Source organism: Stegastes partitus, unplaced genomic scaffold, assembly GCF_000690725.1.
Source record: "Stegastes partitus isolate 25-593 unplaced genomic scaffold, Stegastes_partitus-1.0.2 Scaffold2466, whole genome shotgun sequence".
NCBI lineage: Eukaryota > Metazoa > Chordata > Actinopteri > Pomacentridae > Stegastes > Stegastes partitus.
Window position 1 is genome coordinate 4,382 of NW_007580197.1, and position 22,811 is coordinate 27,192.

Sequence of the window (22,811 nt, forward strand, 5' to 3'; positions counted from 1 at the left end):
AAATAGCTGTCAACAGGTGCAGAAGTCTGATTGAGAGTTACAGAAAACATAATATTAGTTTACGGGTCCCATCATGCTTGTTTGCTTGCGTGTGTGTTTTTTTACATTATATTTCTGTTGAACCACAATTCAAAGGCAATATCAGAATTCTCTTTATTTTTTTCTATTTATTATTACTTTTGTCAATTTCAACTTATTTCAGTGACAGCTTTTTTTTTTTTTTTTTTTTTTACTTCTTTAATAGGAGGGTATGCCATCTCACAGTGCTGAACATAGTCAGGTGAAGACCTTACGAATTTAAACAGAGAACCCAACAATCCAAAGTTGCCTTTGGACTCCCTCTGAGCAAGAGGTTGGCATCAGTGGGAAGGAACCAAAACCCCCCCCAATGAGAGGAGGAAACAAAAAAACCTCAGACAGGACCAGGCTCAGGAAAGGTGGCCATCTGCCTCGACCGGTTGGGGTGAGATTCACTGTGTCCATTTAAAATCAACAGCATAAAACTTAAAAATCCACTGAAATCCAACCTATATTTATTATTCTGAGTGTATTGCTTGCTCTCCATCAGCCATCCTGCTACCCTCCTCCCCTCCCCTCCTCTCCTCACTCTCACCCAACCAGTCGAGGCAGACAGCTGCCTTCCCTGAGCCTGGTTCTGTCGGAGGATTTTCCCCTCCCTAATAGTGTTTGGTTTTTTTCTTTTGGTTCCTTACTACTGTTGCCAACCGTTTGCTCAGATGAAGTCCAAAGGCAACTTTGGATTGTTGGGTTCTCTGTTCAAAATTCGTAAGGTCTTCACCTTCCTATGTCAAGCACTAAGAGATGACACATGTTGTGTATTGTGCAATAGAATTAAAATTGAATTGAATTGAACTGAACCCACTGAGCAGCAGCCGACTGGTCAGGCTCCTGCCAACACATTGCTGCCAGCGAATCGGGGCTTAGACTGGTCTTGTGTGGGTTTTAATTATCTTTTAATGTTTAATAATTACCTCTGCCAAGTAGGTAATGTTTTCATAGCTGTTTATCTGTCAGTCAGCGAGATTATGCAAACATCACCATGCCGATTTTTTTTTTATAAAACTTGGTGGAGAGGTGGTAAAAAGAACCCATTAAATCTGGGGTGTGAAGTGGTTTTGGTTGTAAAATCACACAGAAGAGTGGACTAATGGCTTTGGCGGAGGTCTGTGCTTTCTGAGTGCCCTCCTAGTCTCTTTCTATTACTTCATATGCATCATTTCAATTCATATTTAATTAATTTCTGACGACTGTTTGGAAATTCACGTTTATTTATAGGCAGCATTTAAAAAGAACTGAGCCTAATTATTCCAATGGCAAAGCACTGCAGTTCATTTTGAGTCACAAATAACATCCTGGTGCAGTAAATACTAGATGAGCACACCAACGCGGGTTTTATACCCACAATCCCGATAAATATGCACAATCCAGTGTGAGTGTTGGTTTCAACATTCATGTTTTCACAGGGGCTGAGGGTGCAGTATGTGCAGGGACATAAAGGACGTCAGAAAGCATTGCAATAAGGATTTGACATGCTGATTTAGGTCTTTTCATGAGATTCTTTAGGGTTCTTAGATCGAATTCTTTTTTGAAATCCTGGCAGGAGATAAACTAAGATAGCCAAGATAAACTAAAGCAGCTGTAGCGTCTGGTAAAAACATCACTAAAAATCGCTTCAGTCTATGAAACAGACGGGTCAGTTTGTCTGATGACATGCTGGGTTATGATGTAATACTGAAGAAAAGTGCTCTGATGAGGAAAAAAAAAAAAAAAAAACAGCAGATGAAAGGGCACATTTCCACATGTGCTCATCTGTCCACAGGATGAGCATCTTCACCATTGTCAGTACAGAGTCCATATTAAAGGCCTCATCGGAGATCATTGGACATTCATTGGGTCGTACCATCTGATTGAGCAAGCGAGAGGGGAGCTGTGGAGCAGTGCACGGAGAAGGTGGACGGCTGAAAGCACTGCAGTGCAAAATGGCTTTTTGAGCACCAAGAACTGATGCGTTTCCGTCCTCCAGTCTGTCGTTCAAAGCGCGCCCTCGCTCCGTTTGACACTTCCTTCTTACTGTGAGATTGAAACACACCGGCAAAGGGAAAAATCATCAACGGCGTCTAATCAACAAACGACAGGCTTCCTGCAGATCGAACATGCTCAATTTCACTGAAAAGAGCAAGAAAAGGAAAAAAAAAAAGGGCATTCAGGAGTGTCGATCTGCTGAAGCTAAATGGCACATTAGCTGTGGCTGTGATCAGGCAACACCACTGAAATCCCAACATGAGAGTTTATACAGCATGTACATCTGAATACACACTGGTGTTTATAGATAGCTCTCCAATATATTAATGTACAAAATATAGAATCTTAAAATATCTCATAGGGTTGGTGTTTTCCGAAGTCAAAATACAAAAATTTTTTGAAGATTAGAAAAAGCTCTTCGCTGACATCCTCTTTGTGGTTCGTGTGTTTATATGCTGTTGATACTATCGTGGGAGGTTGTGATTTCACGCGTCTGATAGGAAGCTGTCTGTAAACACTGGGTAGCAGTTTCTCTCCGTATAGTCTCAGAGGGATCTCCTCATTTGCACTCCTCAGCAATAAGACATGACTTGCTGTGACTCCATCAATCTGTTAATTACTGATGTGATTAGATATCGATACCAGGACGGATAGTGCTGCAGTGCTGGCTTAGTGTCCACACTCTTGTACCTGTATCACGACAACATGGACAAAGTGTTTTACAAACAGTACATGAACTCATATACATACACATAAAACCGTCTGTGTTTTACATGTACATACTGTATATACTTCAGCTGGAGAAAGGCAGAGAGAAAGCGAGGAGGCGACACAGCTCATGTCCTCCTGCAGGTTTGTCCGAAAAACCCTTCGGCAATTTGAAGCAAATCAAATTTCTAATAGAGCGTTTTTCCTTCGCGACCGAGACTCACACAGCTGGCCAAATCTGTCTTTGCGCTCTGATTGGACATCTTTGGTCTCGATGGCAGATTGAAGCTAGCAAGGCCTCTGCCACTCGTAAGCTCCTCTGCATGGCTGAGCTTTGGGATGAATCTTCCTCATCCTTTGTGGCCTCGGGTTCAAGAAGGGTTCAGTGCTGTGAGAAGAGAGTCGATCTCAGTCCGCCATAAGCTATCGGAGGTCTGTGAGCCTGCTCATTTTGTCATAAGGCGCTTTAACCCGTTATGTGTCTGTTTGTCACTCAGTGTGGGTTAACTGCTGGACGGTCCACTGGTGAGGAAGTAGGTCATCATCTCTCCTTTGCCCTTGACCGTGACCACGCCTCTGTATTCCAGTGTGTAGTTATAGGAGCTCAGTACCTGGTACAGATCTGCAGTCACCTGAGGGTGGACAGAAAATAGCATTTGTATTCACAGTTTTCTGCAAGACAAGATCAGAAAGTTCGGGACAACATAAACAGTAGCACATGAATGTAGTGCAGCCGGTTGGTCACATGCAACAGGTGCTGGCTGTAACTCTAAGCAGTTATTTACTGTACGCAGTGGTGCCAACAGACCATTTTTCAAATCTTTTTGTCCCTTTTTTGTTTATTGATCCATTTGTTAGCATCATACTTGCCTCCTCTAAATTGTTTTCCCTGAAGGTGCAGTAGAGACAGATTAGATCAAAAGTTTCCATCTGCAGCTTTGAGTTATTAAGCTGTACTGATTTATTATCTGATAGAGTGAAACCAATCATTTTTTTATATCTTAAATATACTTTCTAAATTCACCCATCAGCTAAGTGTCTGTGAAGATTCTCAGTCGTCCAGGTCATGGTTATTCTCGTGGATTAATCGGAGCAACTGGACTTGCTTGAGTTCCTTGAAGACGTTCTCATCCAAGAGGCTTCATCAGTTCTGACTGACTAGTTGGGAGTTCCTGATGCTCAGTCCTAAGATCTCTCCCCAGGAAGATGAAACCACATTCACACCTCACCACAAAAGACCCTAACGGACCCCATTGTGGCAGGGGGACCAGCAACGACTCACATAACGAGGGGGAGGAGCAACAAACCCCCAAATGAAATCAAAACTCAATGTTAATGGTTCCTTTAGGATATAAGTATGTGGAACTCCCAACTAGTCAGTCAGAACTGATGAAGCCTCTTGGATGAGAACGTCTTCAAGGAACTCAAGCAGGTCCAGTTGCTATGATTAATCCACAAGAACACCCATCGGCTACGCGATTAAAGACGTACATTGCAGAGCCGCTGCATATTGAATACATTTCTGATTTCTGACCGAAATAGACTGAAACTAAAGCCAAGTTGGTAAAGTGGCATCTGCAATGTTCACATTCTACTCTCAGTTCCACTTGTTTTTTTTTATTGAGTTTTGACAAGAAAGCTTTCAGCGAAGTAACATTGACCAAATGCAAATTTTATTCAGAGCAAGTTTTTAGTATTGATTTGTTGCATGCCCTCTGCTGTCACCAAGCTGATCACCATTATCTGTGGGAGTTGGAGTGATAGGATATGTAAAAACGAGCACTTCACTTTACCTGGATCCTCTCTGGTACACCTGTGCTGTCCATGCGACTCGCCACGTTTACCGTGTTCCCCCAGATGTCGTACTGAGGCTTCCTGGCCCCAATTACCCCAGCAACTACCGGACCAATGTTAAGACCTAAGAAAATAAATTAACATAACAAAGCACACTTAATTACAACCAAAGAGTGATGTAAACAAAATAAAATAAAGCAACAACACTTGGAAGGCCAAATGGTATTTACTTCATAGGTTCTTTTATAGTGTGGAAAGAATGTTTAGATCAAGCTTTTGCTCCCACAGCAGACACATTGTAGAGTACATCAGTTTGGCAATTAACTGCTCAGTTCCAACATGGCAACTGAGCATTAGTTTGTCTTCTGAGTGCTACCAGATGCCTTCATTTGAGCAGCAGTCAATAACAATCTCACACCTTCTGCTCTCCCCTTGGTTGGATTTACAAAGTAGTAGCGCCTGTCTTTCTGTTCTGCTGCCCACCTATTTTCATCTTGAAGTTGTTAAAGGAGTGTTCATTGATGTACTTCATCTGGTCCATCAGCCTCATGGCGTAGTCGGCCAGAGCGCGGATATGCGAGCGGCCGGCCTTGTCGTACGTGGAGTCGTTGAGGCCGGAGGCCGCCATGTAGGTGGAGCCGATGGTCTTGATCTTCTCCAGCTGGCGGAACTGATCCTCGCTGATGATCTGATGATAGCAGGAGAGGGAAGGTTTAATCACTCTGTTTTATCAGCGGCTATATTTAGCAGGGCTTCGGTGCAGGTTCATTGAACCCAATTTGAAGTTAAAGCAGCTTCTTCTTTCTCCCTATTTTTTTAGCAGCAAAAGTAATGAACAAACATTTAGTAGTTTATAAGTTCTCGTTGTGAAACCAGCATTTATTAAGGAGTCCTTTTTATTTTCATAATGTTGATGTTACTGCAGAAAAGGAGAAAGAAGGAGCATCTTATCGCTTAAGAACCAAATGTTTTCTCTATGAGTTGGTGGAGACCAAACCAGAGTCAATATTGGAGCTAACTTCATCAGCTTGTAACAGACATGACTCCAAATTATGTTGCTCCATGTCTGCTCGATGCATAAATAAACCTTATTGCTATATTTGCATGTGCACAGCATTGCATACTTTAACACCAATCAAATCTCGTCACGCTCCTCTAGCTGTCCAATCAGTGTGAGCCACAAAAAAATCAGTTGGTTGTACATAGCAAAGCTTCTGTAAATTGGAAACTTAGATTGATCCACACAATGCTATTACAGAGTGCATGTTTGTGTTGGGGGCAGTAGAAGTGAGAGGGACGGTGAATGCGGTCACAGAAGACTCCACCTTTAAGTGTGTGAAATCAGACAGAAACCTCTCCGTCAGTAACTGAGAAACCGCAGCCTCAAAAAGCATCGTTGACACCAGTGGATCCTACAGTAAGAGCCACAGATTCACGTCCTCACACATGCAGTTGGAATTGTTCACATCTTTACCTCATCAAAGTCCGCGATGATTTCATTGAGCAGCCGCAGACACTCCACTCCCTCGTTGTTGGCCTCCAGCTCCACGTAGAACTCGGAGAAGTTACTGATGGAGGCGAACATGACGGCGACGCACTCGCACGACTGGTAGTAGAGCTCGTCGTTCCGCCGCTCGCGCTGCAGGAAGTGAGCGGCCACGTCTTTGGGCAGGATGTTGTGGAGCAGACGCCGGTTGTAGGCCTGCAGTTCCTCCATCTCCTCCTTCTCCTCTGTAGCCTGGAGAGCAGTTCAAAGACAAGGATTAAAGCGTAAACCTGAATCACATGAGGTAGAAAAGTTGTTACTGTTGAGTATCTGAAGTGAAATATCTCCACTAATATTGGACGGACTGTCGTATAGTTTGGTGAAGATATTCAAGATCCAAACAAGATGAAGACTAATCCCTGGTCTTTTCCTCTAGTGGCACCAGCTGGTCAATTGTCCAGTGATACATGAGCAACCTGACACCTTCAGTACTGGTTTGGATACTTTAGATTTCCAGTTAGGGTGCACAGTTACTGCTGCTGATGTTGTTATTTTGATGGACGACTCCTGTGACAACACCCAGTTTTTACACTTGCTTCACCATCAAAATCAAATTCAATCTCTCATTCCTTTTTAAAAGTGTGGTTTTCTTTACTTTCGTTGGCTTTGCTTGGTTCCATCTGAGCCTCACAGAACTGCTGGGGTGGTTTGAGGCTCTTCATCTTGTTAAACACTAACCATCGGTGACAGCAGTGAGCTGCAAAATAATAAATACCTCCACCAGCTAAATGTTTTTTTCTTTAGATAAATCTAACTTGTTTATCCACTTGACTGGATGACAAACCACAGGCAGCGCAGCCTCCTTCACTACCTCCAAGAGGCGTCAAAGCAACGTCCCTGAAGAGACGCTATTATTGAATTAATACTTCACTGAAAATCATTTGATTATTAAACACACAACCATGAGAAGTTTGTTCTCCTTCTGTGAGGACAAACTGAACAAAGTTGGACACATATCTTCAGTATTTAGTGTCTTATTGGTGAAGCAATCATGCATGAAGGGGGAAGATAGAAACTTTTTAGAGTCACGTTTAGAGCTTACAGATCAGTGTGTGATACTGAAAAACGTGAACTGGGCTCAAGAGTAGGATTAGTGCTTCACATAAGTATGACTGAATACTGTTTTATCTATCTTATGCTCTACAGAGAAATAGTAATGACCCGTGTATCTTTGAACATGGACAGAAAACCACAAGAGTTTTCCAGAAATATCAATGAAAAAGACAGGAAGAGATATGATTGTTTCAAGCATAAAAGATAAAAGAACACATATGCTTATAATACTAGTTGTATGTCTTCAAGAATGGTTCCAGCAGTAAAAAAGAGGACTTCTACCTCTTTAATGTACTAATTTCAGCAGCAAAGTGCACCGAAATCTAATCAGACTGCAACGGTGAAGTTTCTATTCTGTGTCGTTATTAAAGTGCTCATAAGAAAACTCAATTTCATGCTATTTAAGCTAATTAATGCACTATTTTTTACAAATCTAAGCAGGTTTGTTTTTGAATGCTAAATACCTGGTATCAGTTTGAACCTGTTTAGTGTTAACAGCAATTTCTGGGTAATCAGTGTGTTTATGCAGAAACAAAAATGTTTCAACAGAGTCACAGAAAACCAGCACGACCACATGATGTCACACTTTCTGTGAACCAGGATCACCAGGCATGAAAACATTGTGCGACAGAGGCCAGTGGAATCACAACCAGTTAAGAAAAGATGCAGCACATCTGGTTTCATGTCAGCAACACCTTAAAGGAACAGAAAGGCACGCAAACGCTGACCTGCAGCTTCCAGAGGAAGTCCAGTCGGGCTGTGGACTCCACCTGCTGGGCGTGAAGGTAGAGAGCAAGAACGAAGACTGTGATCACCACTGGAGTCATGATCTTCAGAGGAACCTTTGTGTCGATCACACAGCTGGAAGTGAACACACACACAGAGACACACAGAGATGAGCTTTTTAGATGTTTTATGCTGAATGCTGAGCTAACAGAATCATTCACATACAGAGGTGTTACATCGAGTTCCATTGCAGGAACATTTTGACAAAAAAAAAAAAACCCAAAAAAACAAGGTGCCCTCTAAATCTTGGCTCATTAGCGTCAGCATCTGTTAGCAGCAGGTCATTATAGTTACATTTGTGCCAGCACAGTGATAATGATGCTGTTAGCTTAAACAGATGACAGAGATGATGCTCTGCGTCTCTGCGGTAATAGAAGTTGCCATCAGGCTCACCTTGTTCCATTCATTTGCTCGCTGTGAGGGGAGGAACAGAGAAGAGCTGATCAGCATTTACAACATCTGCACACGGTTAAAGATTTAATCTTTACAAGTGTTAACAACACACACACACACACACACACTCAAGGAGACTCACCCATCGTTGATGGCGTTGGCTATAACCAGCAAATCCTGGTTGTCGAACAGGCTCACTTTGGGCACCTCCATGATGAGAAGGTAGAGCAGCTCGATGAAGAGCATGAGGAAGAGTTTACCGATGCTGCTGACCTGCAGGAAGACGGAGCAGGCGAGCAGGCTGAGCAGCACACAGGACGAGAAGTACTGAGGAAGAAAACACACGGAGACGTTAAGTGCATTTGTTTTATGTTCTGCTGCAGCTCGGACTAAATCTAGAGGAACTGTAGAACACCTGATCAACCCACTATTTGACTAAACATCATTCTGCAAACCACATGTTAACAGTCACAGCTGTAGTTAGCACTTAGCCGCCATTTCTCTTAGAATTCTGACTTTTTTTTGGGGACTTCTGAGTTTAATTCTGACTTTTCCTTAACTTATTAACATTCAGATTTCAGCGCTCAGAATCTAATTTGGACTTTTGACCTGAGAGTTAAGTTTAATTCTGACTTTTTTCCCCCCTCTCAGAATTCAAAAAAGATATTGCAATAAAAATTATTGTTTGAAAATCTTTTTAATCTCTTTTTTTCCCCAGTTTTCTCTCATAATTTTGACTTTAGAATCAGAGAAAGGTCAGAATTAAATTCAAAATTCCAGGTTTTAAGTCAGAATTCAAAGCCAAACCCCTCAGTTATTACAGTGCTACTAATCCTCTTTTTTGTATTTGCATTTGATATCTAGTTCATCAAATTGATTATTATTCTTTTTTTTTTTTTTTTGCCTTTGGTGGAGATTGAACATATTAAAGACAGTTACAGTCTGTTACAGTAATGCTGCTGATTATAGTCTAGTAGGTTAATACTGTAGAGATAAAGTACACATTCGTAGTACAAAGTGGAACAAACATATAGCCTACTACAAATTACATGTTTGATAAATTCAAGTTTAAATTAAAAAAAATAGATAAAATTAGTGACAATTGCCAAAAAAAATGATGAGTTCTGTAGCTGTACATAGATTTGCTTGTTAAATAAAAGATTACTTGTATAATTACACTGGCTTTTACAACGGAAATGTAAAATGAAGGTTTTTCATCCACCTATAATCTCTAGAATCATTGGTCATCTGTCAAAATAGATTTTTTAAGATTCTCTAAACAGTAAATATGAGATGGAGCAGCTGAATAAGTCACATCTAGAGCAGTTATAAAACACCTGATCAACCCACTATTTGACCACTTAACTGTTCATTTCAACATCATTGTGCAAAGTAAACAATACCGTTCACTGCAGTTAGCCTCACTTAGCACCCGTTGGTTCTGCTCAAAAAAATGATGTCATTTTTCTGAAGACTGACATTAAAATTGTGCGACTGCATTATAAGCACTTCACAAATATTGGAATTTTTTTCGTTCTTTCTTTCCTTTTTTTGTTTTTGGCACCTAAAAGCAATAAAGCTCTTTGCAGACACATGTTAGACAGAAAAACAAGAACATTTTTGCTTATTAATTGGAAATGCTGAGAGTGAATTCGCTGCACTGTTTCAGACAAATGTTTTTTTAAAAGCTTCAGTTTGCCGTCTGTTTGATTTATACGTCGCCTTGTTTGAATCAATCATAAACCATAAACTTTGTTGCTTCCACATGCAGCCTGGAGGGTCTTTTTGTATCAGAAATGCCGGCAGCCAACTAAAACGCTCTCACACACACACACACACACACACACACACACACACACAGAACAAAGCACACCTGTACCTCAGGAAAGCTGCAGATGAGAGCGTCGTCTCCACAGGGGCTGATGTGAGTGTCCAGGCTGTAGTTGAGGAGGTGAGCGTGGCAGGCGTTCACACTGTCCAGGCTGATGTTGAGCTCGGCTTTGATGCAGCTCCGCAGGTCGTGGCTGCTGCAGGTGAACTGAGCAGGGTCAGAGGTTACAGAGAGACACGTCAGAGCAGGAGCAGGCCATTCAGGATCCAAACATCTCATGGTCTTACAAAATGAGAAGATTACAAAATGCTCAGGGCTTTAAAGATGAAGTTATGTGTGAGAGAACGATTCTGCTGTCCAACAAATGGCCCACGCAGGATCATCTTCAGTTTGACAGATTTTTATTAAAGTGGTGAATACTGATTGAGTCGGCCATGTGTGAAGTCTGGGGTCAGAGGTAACATTAGCTTTTGAGTTAAAAATCCCTAAATAGAGGTGAGGTCATTGTTTTCTAATTGAACGAAACTGCTTAAAGGTGCCACTTTTCATAAAATTATTTAAAGCGCTATGAGTTGGAAAACCATCATTCTTCTTTCAGCCCAGTAACAAGAGTATGTAACTATTGGAGTAGTTTCATGTCATATACCTGCTGAATGCATGTTCAAATATTGGCTATAAATGCAAAAAAAACAAAAAAAAAACACAATTTTCTAACTTAATATTTTACATTTGCTTTCTGATAAGGTATCTGCCTCTGACTGGCACCATACTCGACATTTTTAAAGCTCCTATGGAAGTTTTGACCCACCATTTAAGTATAGCAAACTCATAGCCACACTGTAACCTGACTGAAGCCACAGTAGGAGCACAATGAAGCATTTTAAAGTAACTTTATCATTTTGCCAGCTGCCAAAAGTGGAAGATCTGAAACTTGTGGCACGATTTCAAAATAGTCATAGGTCATGTAAAAGGTCCTGTAAATGGAAGACATACTTCAGCCGTTTTCTCTTTTGTTTTTCTTTTAAAAGAAATCACAGGAAAAGAAATCAGGCTCTTGGGGTGAAAAATAAAGGTTTTATGGAATGTCGGAATTAAAAAAAAAAAAAAAAAAGTTGTTGATCAAATTTGCACCATCATATAACTGGTTTGTATTGCTCTCCCAAAGCAGGGTTACACCATTGAAGACCATATGTACATATCAATAACCTGTCAGAGCTTTAGACACATGATTTCTCAAGATGATGCACTTCAAACGTTGCTCCACAGATTGACACGGAGAAAAGATGCAAAAATCGACATGAGCCCAACCTTCTCTATAAATTTTAGATGGTCAGGCGTGGCCTTTATCACAGTTTGGAGAACTGAGGTGGAATGACTCTCGCTCTTTTATTAAAGAGAACTCACGATGTTGATGAAAGCAGAGAGAAAGACAACGATGATGGTGAAGACGCCGACCAGCGTGCTGTTCAGTCTGGACTGGACGATCCTCTTAGAAAGAGTCTGCAGTGCAACCGGGAAGATCTGGGACAACGGGAAAACCAGGAAGTCATAGAGAGCAAGGGGTTCAGAAGGTGGAAGGGAAATGAGAAGAATTCAGTGAATGAATATGTATTTTCTGCAGTCCTTAAAATATCCCTAAATACGTAGTACCACGCTGAAATGTGCAGGTCAGTCTGAGCAGATGGGAGGACCGACAACACAGAAAGAGTGTTTTTGTCAAAACGCAACCATGACTCATCTGCACTAACAAACTCAAACAGCAGCTCAGTTTTTCCTTTTTCCAAACTTTCCTCTTCCTTATGACTCATCAGCAGTGAAACAATGGATGGACAAAACTTTTATGGTTTGGCCGCAAGACTTTTTGGATGAGACATTTTTTTTACAGAAAGCTATGGGAAAAGTTGCTGCATTAGTGATCTTGTCAGAGAGACGCAAGAAAAATACTGATGTTGTTAGATCATGGAGGAGCTTCTAATCTCTTAAATGCACCTCGAAGAAAGAGGAAGATTCTGGAAAAGCTCAGAGCGATGAAACACTGGGTGTATCCCAGGAGAAGCTGTCCAATGAGAAATCCTCGGTTCCACAGCAACCAGGCTCAAGCAGCGCTGCTAGTGGCTGCACAGCTGCATCACCACATCCAACCAACTCCCGTGGAGATGCAGCACTTATACGGCACACCACTTGATGAACAGCTTCCATGTAGAATAGACCTGTGTTTCCTCACACTAAGCTTCTCCTGCAGCCTCCTCTCTCCTCAGGCTGTAATGGGAAGCTACTCCATGATGGCGGAAGAAGAATGATTCTGGAGTCACGGCAGGAGAGAAGACGTTAAACCCAGAGGAGGGCTGAAAACATGAAAGAGCAGCTCTTGTGAAAATCCTCACTTGAGTTTAAACTCAGATATCTGACTTGTTAAAATTATTATTATTACTATTATTATTAAATTATTTTTACTTTTCCCTAAAATCCTAAGTTTAAACTCAGATTTATTACATTTTTTGTTCAAAGTATGACTTTTTTAAACTGAGACTCTTGAGTTTAAACCTCGATTTTAGTCAGAATAGACATTTTTCTCACTTGAACTCAGAGTTTAAACTCTAATTTGGACTTTTTGTCCAGAATTCTGAGTTTATTCTGACCTTTCTTTCTCGTCATTTTAATTTTTGATTTTTTTTTTCTCCTAAAACGTTTTTTAATCTCCTCACTTACCTCTCAGAATTCTCAAAAAACAAACATACAAACAAAAGCTCAGACTTCAGACTTTGAAGTGAGTATTCAGGACAAAACAGTTAGCATTCACAGTGCCTCTCATTCTCTATTTCTGGCTGATATCTAGTTCAAGCCAGTTCAACAACAGTCAGGTTTTTTAGATATTGAATAAATGAAGAACAGCTGCGGTCTCTGATGGTGATGCTGCTGCTTGCACTCTGGCAGGCTAATGTTAGGCACAGGTAAAGTGCACATCTGTCATACAAAGTTGAACAAAAAGTCTTCTGGAACCAGCGAACAGATCACAGCAAGCCTGCTTACTCACTACTCTGTAATTGACAGTGCAACCGCTCGTTCGCAAAACCCCAATTACCGGAAACAATCTCAAAATCAGCTCAATTCATCCTATAAAACATCAGACTCCCAAAAATGTCACCGACTGAGATAAAAAAGAACCTGCCAGGAGGTCAAGATCAGCATATGTTTAAAGTTTCAGATGGCTGATATTATCTGACCATTATTCATGGCAAAAGCAGCCTGATAAAACTTTGAACAGATCTGCCTCCATGATGTCTGGCTTTACCAGGAACAAAGGGAAAGTCCTTGTCTGCTCTTGACACTGCAGATAAATATCCTACAAGATTACATTCTTGTAAAAACTGTTATCATTCGGTCCGATTTCTTCCATCTGCACAGAACAGAAGAGTTTGTGTAGCAGCTTCATTCATCACGAGCGGCGACTTCTCACCCCGAAACAGCAGTAAACAGCTGAGACGAACATGACGGCCGTCAGGATAATGAGGCAGGTGATGAAGAAGCCGATCATCAGTCTGGAGCTGCAGACGACAAAGAGACGTTTGTAGACATCAAGTCCTTATTTCTGCCTTCATTTTATGCTTCGCTCTCCGGTCCGTGTTGTGACAGAGGAGCTACCACTGGAAGCATCATCTGCTCGTGTTGATGTAAATACTGCACATGTGTGGGTGTGTTAGGAGAGGATAATGTACGGTAAACACAGCAGAGAACGTGTGAAGAGGGTAAGAAGAAAAAAAAATGATGAAGGAAAGGAGATTAAACAAAGAGAGAAAAGAGGCGGTGAGGACACGGTGCAGGAGGGACTCTGAGGAGGAACCTGAGGGCTGGAAACGGGAATAAAACGACAAGAGGGGAGTGGAGAGATGAAAAGGATCAAGGAGAAAGGTTAATAAAGAGGCCGGCTGAAGAAGATCAATACCGGGAGATGGGCAGGGAGGGAAAGTTTGAGTGCGGGAGAGGAATAAAAAGAGAGAGAGACAGAGAGACAGAGGGGGGAGGGATGGCTTTGAGACTAAAACCTTCCAAAGCTTTTTGAATCTGGCCACTGCTCGCCTGCAATTACACTGATTTTGATTTGATATTCTCTTTTATGACTCATCATCTTTTATTACTCATCTATGCAGCTATTCGTCATTATAATTCTGGTTTTAGGGCTAAAGATGGGAGAATGTGCAGCAGACAGTGCAGAAATGTGGAGGGTTTGTAAAGCTGCAAGGATTAAAGGTTCATGTTCATGTACAAATATCTGTTCAGCTGATCCACGTCATAATAGACGTGTGCAAATGGTTATTAGATTAGTTACAAGTGATTAATAAGACAAGATTTGGGGTTGTCTGATTCTTTGACTGCGTCTTCTACCAACAATTTCCCTGAGGTTTACACTGAAGGGATCAATCAAGTTTTATTCTATTCTATTCTATTCTATTCTATTCTATTCTATTCTATTCTATTCTATTCTATAACCTGCTTTCTTAGCTGAGCCAGCATTTATTTGAATAATTCTGGTTTATTCTGGTCTTAGTAGTGCTTGAAAATAAAAATATATATATATATATTGTGCTCTCAAAACCAGATAGTAAAAAATAAACAAGTTTTAACTATGAGCCCGTTCTTGGATTTAAAGGACCAGTGTGCAGGATTTAGGGCCATCTTTTAGTACAAATGGAAAATACAGTTTTTATTTATGTTTAATCATCTGAAAACAAGAGTTGTTGCAGATTAGGGCTGAGTAATTAACAGTATCCCATGTGGTAACGCTCCATCACATGTTTAAAATCTGGTACACAGCAAATATTGAAGTGAAGCAGAGATTGAAATAATTATATCACAAATCAAATTACAATCGAAAAATCGCAATTAGACAAATTTCCTAAAATCTGTGTTCCAAGCTGCATACAGCTGCCTTTACAAAGCATGTACCATAAGCATACAACTGGGATGCACTGGTTCGTCATTAGATTTCACCGTAAACCTCCACTGTATCCATTTCTGCCTCTGCACAGGTCAACTGGTTGTTTATACTCTGTGACACATGTGACTGTGCAGAGGATTGTGGGTGAAAATGTGCAGAAAAACATGCTGGTTTGCAAACTGCAAAATGAAACCAGATGCGTTGGGAGATCCTGGTGTCTTTTGGGGTTCTGTGCTTGATGTTCTATGTATGTATTGGGGTTTACTGCATCTTTTTCTAAATATTATCTAGTATGGATATTGGATATTGACTTTCATGTTTAAATCCTACACACTGTATCTTTAACTCTGGGCATTGCTATTCTTTTTATTTTTTTACATTTTTTAATGTGCAAGACCTGCACGTCATCCTCTGAATGGACCGTCTAACTTAACCAGTGTTGTTTATTTACTACAGAGTGTGTACTGACTCCACAAGAAACTCTTCAGAAACGGACTCTTGGCAAACATTGCGGTTAATAACGACGTTCGAGCTTTTGATAACAGTTTGTTTTGGGGAGTGAAACTGTGTGGTTCCAGTGTGCTGTGTTTACATATCACTCTAAAGTGGAGGGCTGTCGTCTTATATCAGCTGTCAGGTAGCTCAGAATGACCAGTGAAGCAAACAGAGGAGCCTCCTCCAAGAACATGCACAATTATACCTGAGCACGGTTCAGTAAACTTTGACTATAAGACAGGGGTCTTAAACTCATGGCCCGTGGGCCAAATGAGGCCCGCGGGATGATATTTTGTGGCCCTCTACTTGACATTGTGTTTGTGTGGCCTGCTGTTTTTTTACCTGTGCGAGTCATTGCTCTGGGTGTTGTCTATTTTTTTTATCACTTGTGAGCTACCATAGCTCAGGCTCATGACAGCAACATGAATTAGCAACGCTAGTCACTTGAAACGTGATTTAGGAGTGTCACTGAATGGAGAGACAATATATCCTGTCACCCAGTGCAAATGCGCTGTTTTTTTGGTTTGTTTTTTTCTGTCTCTTCTCCACCATGAACTTTAATAAGCCAAAGTACAGGTCCAAACTTACTGATGAGCACCCTGAAGCCATACTAAGGGTCTCAATTGCTTTCTCCCTCAAGTCAAATGTGGCTCAGCTGTGTAAGAGGAAGCGCTACAGGTCTCTGGTAGCAAGGAGTAGGTAAGAGAAGCCTATGTTCTGAGGAACCTTTTATGTTCAGAATTGTTCTTAATAAAGATTGAGAAGATTGCATCAGTTGTACTTTTTTGGAATACTTGAAACCTTTTTTTTGTGGAATACGTGATGCGGCCCAGCCTCACCCAGACTCTGTCTCCAGTAAGTTGAGTTTGAGACCCCTGCTCTAAGATAATCACATTAAAAGGGAAGATATCCTTAAAAAAACAATAAAGAGGCCATATATCTGAAATGAGGGAAGTGGAGGTCACATTAAGGTATGAAATGACAGTAATCGTGTCTGTAAGGAGCCAAACGTCCATCATTGAATACTTCTAAAATGATTAGATTGGATGAAGAGTTTAAAATTCACTACGATCTCGGCTTTATTGTTTCAAAGTGTTGACTCACGGTGGCACGATGACGATCTGGATGAAGCAGATGAAGAGAAAGACGAGGGAGGCGCAGGCGACGTAAGCGCCGAACCTGGAGTCCACCTGCTTGGAGTACTGCAGGAGGCAACAAGACGAGGAGAGAGAAACAGTAGTTCAACATCTGACAGCAGACTTTCTTACATTCTGTCCTGCTGAGAGCAAGACACACACACACACACAAAAATCAATCAATCAAAACAGGCGAAGAATGACTGACTTGGTTACGTCTCCGCAGGTGGCAAAGCCTGTATTTTAGAATCAGTACCTGAACATAAACGCAAACACTGATAATTAAGACTCGTCAAATATTGGTCACAAAAATGAGAACTAGTAGGAATATTCATTAAATCTTTATTGTCAACATCCGAGACTGAGCTCGACTCCCTCAGTGTTTGAGTCCATCCTAAGTTAAAATCATATTTGAAATTAGAAAGCAAACACTTGAAAATCTCAAGTTGTGAGCTGGTAAATAATTAAAATAAAATGAAACGTAAATAAGACAAGACAAGAGCTTGAACGTTTGAGTGTCTGCGCTGAAAGGCCTTGGACTCAACACAGCAGACACAGCTTTAAAAGGAAAATATTTGAAGGCTTGCTGTCATTTTATTAGTCAGCATTCCAACCCGAAGGACTCGTTCTTGACTCATAATTTATTTATAAAGACTTCACTCGGATTCAAGGACTTGAAGCTGCAGTCTGAATGACACAGGAGTTTTTTTTTAAGGCCAATATTGATATTTAAGAGTTTAAAAGTATGCCGGTGGAAATTTGCGTCCAACTTTTGACAAAATTGAGTCATTAAAAACTGCGACGACAGATATGTACTAAGGTTGACAGTTTGGGAAAAAACTAAAATACTGTCAAGTGTTCTCCAAACTGACCGAGACACTTGTTACACACTTCAGAAAAACGACAAAATTTTTGCAATTTCTGAAAGTGAACTTCTTGACAGGGCTGCAAGGGGGCGCAGTTGGCAGCACTGTTGTCTCACAGCAAGAAGGTCACCGGTTCTGCACTGAGTTTGCATGTTCTCCCCGTGCAGCGTGGGTTCTCTCTGGGTTCTCCAGCTTCCTCCCACACAGTCCAAAAACGTGTTGAAGTTAATTGGTGATTCTAAATTGTCCGTAGGTGTGAATGTGAGTGTGCTTGGTTGTCTGTCTCTAAGTGTAGCCCTGTGATAGACTGGTGACCTGTCCAGGGTGTCCCCTGCCTTCACCCTAAGTCGGCTGGGATAGACTCCAGCCCCCCGTGACCCCAGTGAGGATTAAGTGGTGTATAGATGATGGATGGATGGAACTTCTTGATACCAACTGACCAAACTTACGGACATGCGCTGCAGATACAACATATCGCTGAAAAACATGTATTTCTATATGATATACATATTCTACATATTTACCTTCTAAAACGAGGTTGTTTATCTTACTTCATTAAAGATTTACTGTCACAGTTTAATCCTCTAAACCCGAAGCAGTTTCTGGGCGTTTTCTATTTTATTTATATTTTATTACCCCTGTCACATTTGACTCATTGTGGCCTCATTTTTCACTGCAATATAAAGTCCTGTACCTCTATGGAAACAGCCCAACCACGGTAAGAAGAAGCTCAACTCAAAAATGTCTTCTGTGTAGTAGCACACAGTTACAAAACCATAAATCAGATCAGAAAAAAAAGAAAATAGTTAAATTTCTTTGATTATTTATTTGGCAAAAATGTATATATCACTCTTTTCAAATGCCCTCAGGTGTTGCCAATACCAGAAAAAAAAGAGATGACTCTACTTACAAAAGATATTTTACTACTTACATGTTTATTTGTTTCCATCCTTGTCTCATACCTGCTCTGTGTAAACACTGTCTGCAGTTCAGCCCAGATTTGCTAGATATTTTTGAATTTTTGTCATGTAAGTGTTAGCCACAGCCAAGTCACTAATGTCTCTGTGATTGTGGCAAGAAGAGCAGAATTTTTATTTTTTTTACAGAATCTTTTTACTCCAAATGGTTAATTTTTGGCTATTTTTTGAAACAGACACATCTAATAAAATGATGAAATATCACAATTTAAAGCCTATATTCGGTTACATTTTCCAAAAGATCACAATCCAAGGATTCTTTCTATTTGTACAGTTACTGGCTGTGATAAATGGTGTATCTCTGGCAACTTCAAAAAAGTTGACATGCCTTTCACAGCCAGTGGCAGGCCTTGTGGTTCAGAGGGTTAAAGCGTAACTATAGGAACATCTGATGGACTCAGCTCAGACAGCTGCTGGTTGCCCTGAATCAAAACTGTCTTATCTGATAGAAAAAAAAAACTAAAAATCAAGGTGTGGATCAATAGTTTGATGAGGCTGTAACATGAGTCTGGAGGCAGAATCTCCCACACAGAGAACTGGAGGCTCAAAAAGTCCTTCTGATCGGCTGTAAGTTTTCACTTTGGAACAAGTGATGGAAACTCCACAACAGGCCTCAACTCCTTTAACCTTTCTTACCAAAATTCTTCTGTAACAACACAAACTCTAACTGCTTTTCTCCGCCTGTCCTTCACTGTCTGAAGCAGTTTACTTGCTCTTCCCTTCAGGAGCCATCTCTTCCCCCGTTTAAAGCCCAGTTCCTGCATTTCTCCGTTATACTTCCCTTTGACTGACTTCCTCCAGGGACAGAAAAGAGAGGAGTTTTTTGCACGGGGAAGATTGCTTGTCACAGCCAATTATTTGCTGCTATACTGGCAGTTTGTGTGTCTGTGTGAGCGTGTGCGTCCTGACGTAACCTTTTTCTCCAGGTCGGGCTCTCTGAAGGTGAGCAGGAACTTCTTGACGTGTTCGGATCGCAGTCGGTCGATGCTGCGGGCATCGATGGCCCGGCCCAGGAACTCGTCCACCTCGTCCTCCGGATTTAGGTTTTCCTGTGTGTTTCTGAAAATGAAATGCCTGAATAAAACAAAATGAGACCAAATGACGTTCGCATCCCTGAAAAAAGGCTGTTTTAGCTTCTACTTTTGTTTCTTCTCTGCGCCCGGTAAGAACAACTATAAATAAAACATAAGTCCATAATTGTTGCGCGGCCACCTCGACAACCTGCTGGACCCGGAGGTGCTTTCACATTTAGGTAATCATATGCAAAGCAAGAAGGAGCAATTGACCCAAAAGACCATTTCTCCCCTCAAACCCAAAGAATGATGAGCCAGTTTGCCTCTGACTAATCACTGGATCTGCAAAGTGTCACTTGCGTTGATTCAAATTGTGCGACCTTGTTGACGAGCACTAATCAGCTGATGGAGACGCCATTGTGCCCCGATCACAGTGATTACTCTGAAGCTGCTTCATTACCTCAGAAATAAGATATTCGTAAAGAAGATCCTCAGTTAGACAAGGGAAAAGTGGCCAAATGATAGATTAAAGGTATGCGATGCAATAAGGGAAATTTGGTTATTACAGCACAAAGAGTAAAGTTACCACCACCGTAAATACAAATAAATCAGCAAAAATAAACAGTAAGAAAGTATAAAATGTACAATAAGTGTCATATAAACTCTAAGTAGTAATGTCCTATATGAAGTGTAGTGCAAATAATGTGCAAGAGCGCAAAAGTACAACCAAAAAAAAAGTGTGCAAAAAGCAATTTCCATGAGGGAACCAGATGCTACAAGGCAGAGAAGACTGAGAGCTCTGTGTCAGCCAGGGGTGATGTGTTCAACAGAGTTACTGCTCGCAATGCAGACTTAACATGGATGGATTGAAAGTTAAAACCCCTACGAGCATGATTCTAGTCAGTTTGGACGTGAATTTTGGTGAAACATGCAACATACACTGATCTGCCACAACATTAAAACCGCCTGCAGGCAGAATCCTCCCCCAGCAGGACAACACACCTCATCACACTGCAACAACAGCTCAGGAATGATTTGAGGAACACAACCAAGAGGTCAAGTTGAGGATCTCAAACCAGCCCAGATCCTTATCTGACTGAGCATCCATGAGACGCACCAGTGCAGGCCAAACCTGGCAACCCACGGAACCCAAAGAAATCGCTGCAGATGTCGCAGTGCAGGACACCACAGGACCCCCATGGAGCGGACTGGGTCCACGGTCCAATGACTCATGGCTGCTTTGACAGATTTTACAGATGTGTGTTGGATTTGTTGGGCTGCTTGTGTATAATTTGTACGGATTTAAGGTCAATGTTTAAATTAATCAGGTAAATTCATAGTTTTATATAACATTTTATAGGTCTTAACCTAAGTATTTAATTTTTTTCAGTTAAACTTGTGTTTGATATAATATTTATATCCACCTTAATATTTCATTTAGTCAGACAAACTTGTACTTTTTTTGTAATATTTATATTAATCTTAATATTTAATTTAGCCAGATAAATTTGTATTTTTATAATATCGCAGGGTCTTAACCTTGAAATTCAAATTAGTCAGGTAAACTAGTATTTTATATTATATTGATAATAATCTTAATATTCAATTTAGTCAGGTTAATATGTATTTTAAACAATATTGCAGGGTTTTGACCTTTACATTTAAATTAGTCAGGTACATACGTATTTTATATTATATTTATATGAACCTTAATATTTAATTTAGTCAGATAAATTTGTATTTTATTTTTATGTTAATCGTTATATTCAACTTCACCAGGTATATTAACCTCAATACATAATAAATAATTGTGTACGGTTTTAACCCCAACATTGAATTTCAGCAGGTAAATTAGTATTTTACATCATTTTTTATGTATTTATATTACTTTATCAGGTCAGTTTGCATTATATTTAAAACAATCTCAATATTTGATTAAAATAAATTTGCTTAACAGTATTGTAGAATCTACATCTTCATATTTAATCTTGTTAAGTGGGGTACATACATCAGGCACTAAGTCTCTGAAACATCTTAAATGACGTCTGCATCTTTAAAAATGCTGCAGTATTTTCACCAATATGACATAATATGTAATCTGGTGGAAAAGAAGAATAGTTGCTGTAGTAGTTTAAGGGTGAACATTTCCACTTCCTAATTGCCTCCCTAATGTCCTGGTTTACATTCAGAGTGTGACGTCGGTCCGAGCTGTTTGAGGACGCGATGCTTTTCTAGCTGAACACGATGAAAACCGCAGCATAAACTTCCTCTCAATTCCAAAAGCTGTCAGCGTGCGCGAGGAGTGAGATCTGTGCTGTAGCCCGGAGCAGAGGCTGTCAGCGTGGACGCTTCGGCTCAGTGTGTTGTCAGAACAAACCCACAGATACAGAACAGTTTGGGAGGACAAGAGGAGGACAAGTTCTCTGGAAATGACAGCAGTCCTTTGATCACTGACAAGCGTCGGGTTAAACATCCCCTCTGCTGTCTTCTTAATATTCAGGCTGAAGCAGTTGTTACTGCACCACATTATGAACATCTCTGTCTGAGGGGCGAGACCTCCAATGGCAGCTTTGGATTTTCTGGAAAAGGACTAAAACTCTGAAATAGCTCATCGTGCAGGTGGGTCATACCAGGTTAAATGGCAATTAGAGGCACTTATTGGCAATAAAACTGGACTGGAAATCGTTTTTATCGTTCTTTTATAGCAGCATTAAATGACTAATAGCAAAGGAAAGAAGACGAATCACAAAACTGCTGTTGCATGAGACACAAAAGCTGCAAAGTGTCTTATTTTGTCAACACAACAAGGCTTAAAAATCATGACAACAAATTTGTAAGTCGAGCTAAAACTAAAAATGAACGTGGAAATGTTTGGTTTGAAGTTCAGACCAGATAAACCAGCAAAGACAGAAATGTTAGTAAAACTGTTCTAAATTTGCCTTTTATATTAAAAGATTTTAATAAAATCAATAGATTGCAGGTATTTTGTGTCCCTCAACCTGCTTGGTAACTACCTGCACAGTCATGAATGCTATTACAAGGACTTTTAAGAGCTTTTAAGCGAACTGGTAAAAGTCCTATAAGTGTTTGCATCTAATATTATTTCTAAAGCCTTTTATCCACAGGATGGACACAGAATGAGTTCACACGGTCAGCTCTATGCAAAAGTAAAAGAAATCAGAGGTTTCATCAGATTTCGTGGACTTGATCAGACAATTTAAATACTTCTACAAC

General features: G+C 40.5%; 1 protein-coding gene across 1 annotated transcript in view; it reads right to left on the reverse strand.

The window, feature by feature from the left end:
* Positions 1-1,271: 1,271 nt before the first annotated feature.
* Positions 1,272-22,811, reverse strand: part of LOC103375100 (adenylate cyclase type 5-like) — a 38,339-nt gene continuing 16,799 nt past the window's right edge. The window contains exons 8-19 of the mRNA XM_008305304.1: positions 19,479-19,638; positions 16,690-16,787; positions 13,612-13,699; positions 11,559-11,675; positions 10,203-10,361; positions 8,466-8,650; positions 8,324-8,344; positions 7,873-8,005; positions 6,020-6,283; positions 5,029-5,233; positions 4,545-4,669; positions 1,272-3,383 (exon numbers count right to left, since the gene is read on the reverse strand). Coding sequence (XP_008303526.1) covers positions 3,255-3,383; positions 4,545-4,669; positions 5,029-5,233; positions 6,020-6,283; positions 7,873-8,005; positions 8,324-8,344; positions 8,466-8,650; positions 10,203-10,361; positions 11,559-11,675; positions 13,612-13,699; positions 16,690-16,787; positions 19,479-19,638 — 1,684 coding nt within the window. The 3' untranslated portion in view covers positions 1,272-3,254. The remainder of the gene's footprint in view (positions 3,384-4,544; positions 4,670-5,028; positions 5,234-6,019; positions 6,284-7,872; positions 8,006-8,323; positions 8,345-8,465; positions 8,651-10,202; positions 10,362-11,558; positions 11,676-13,611; positions 13,700-16,689; positions 16,788-19,478; positions 19,639-22,811) is intronic.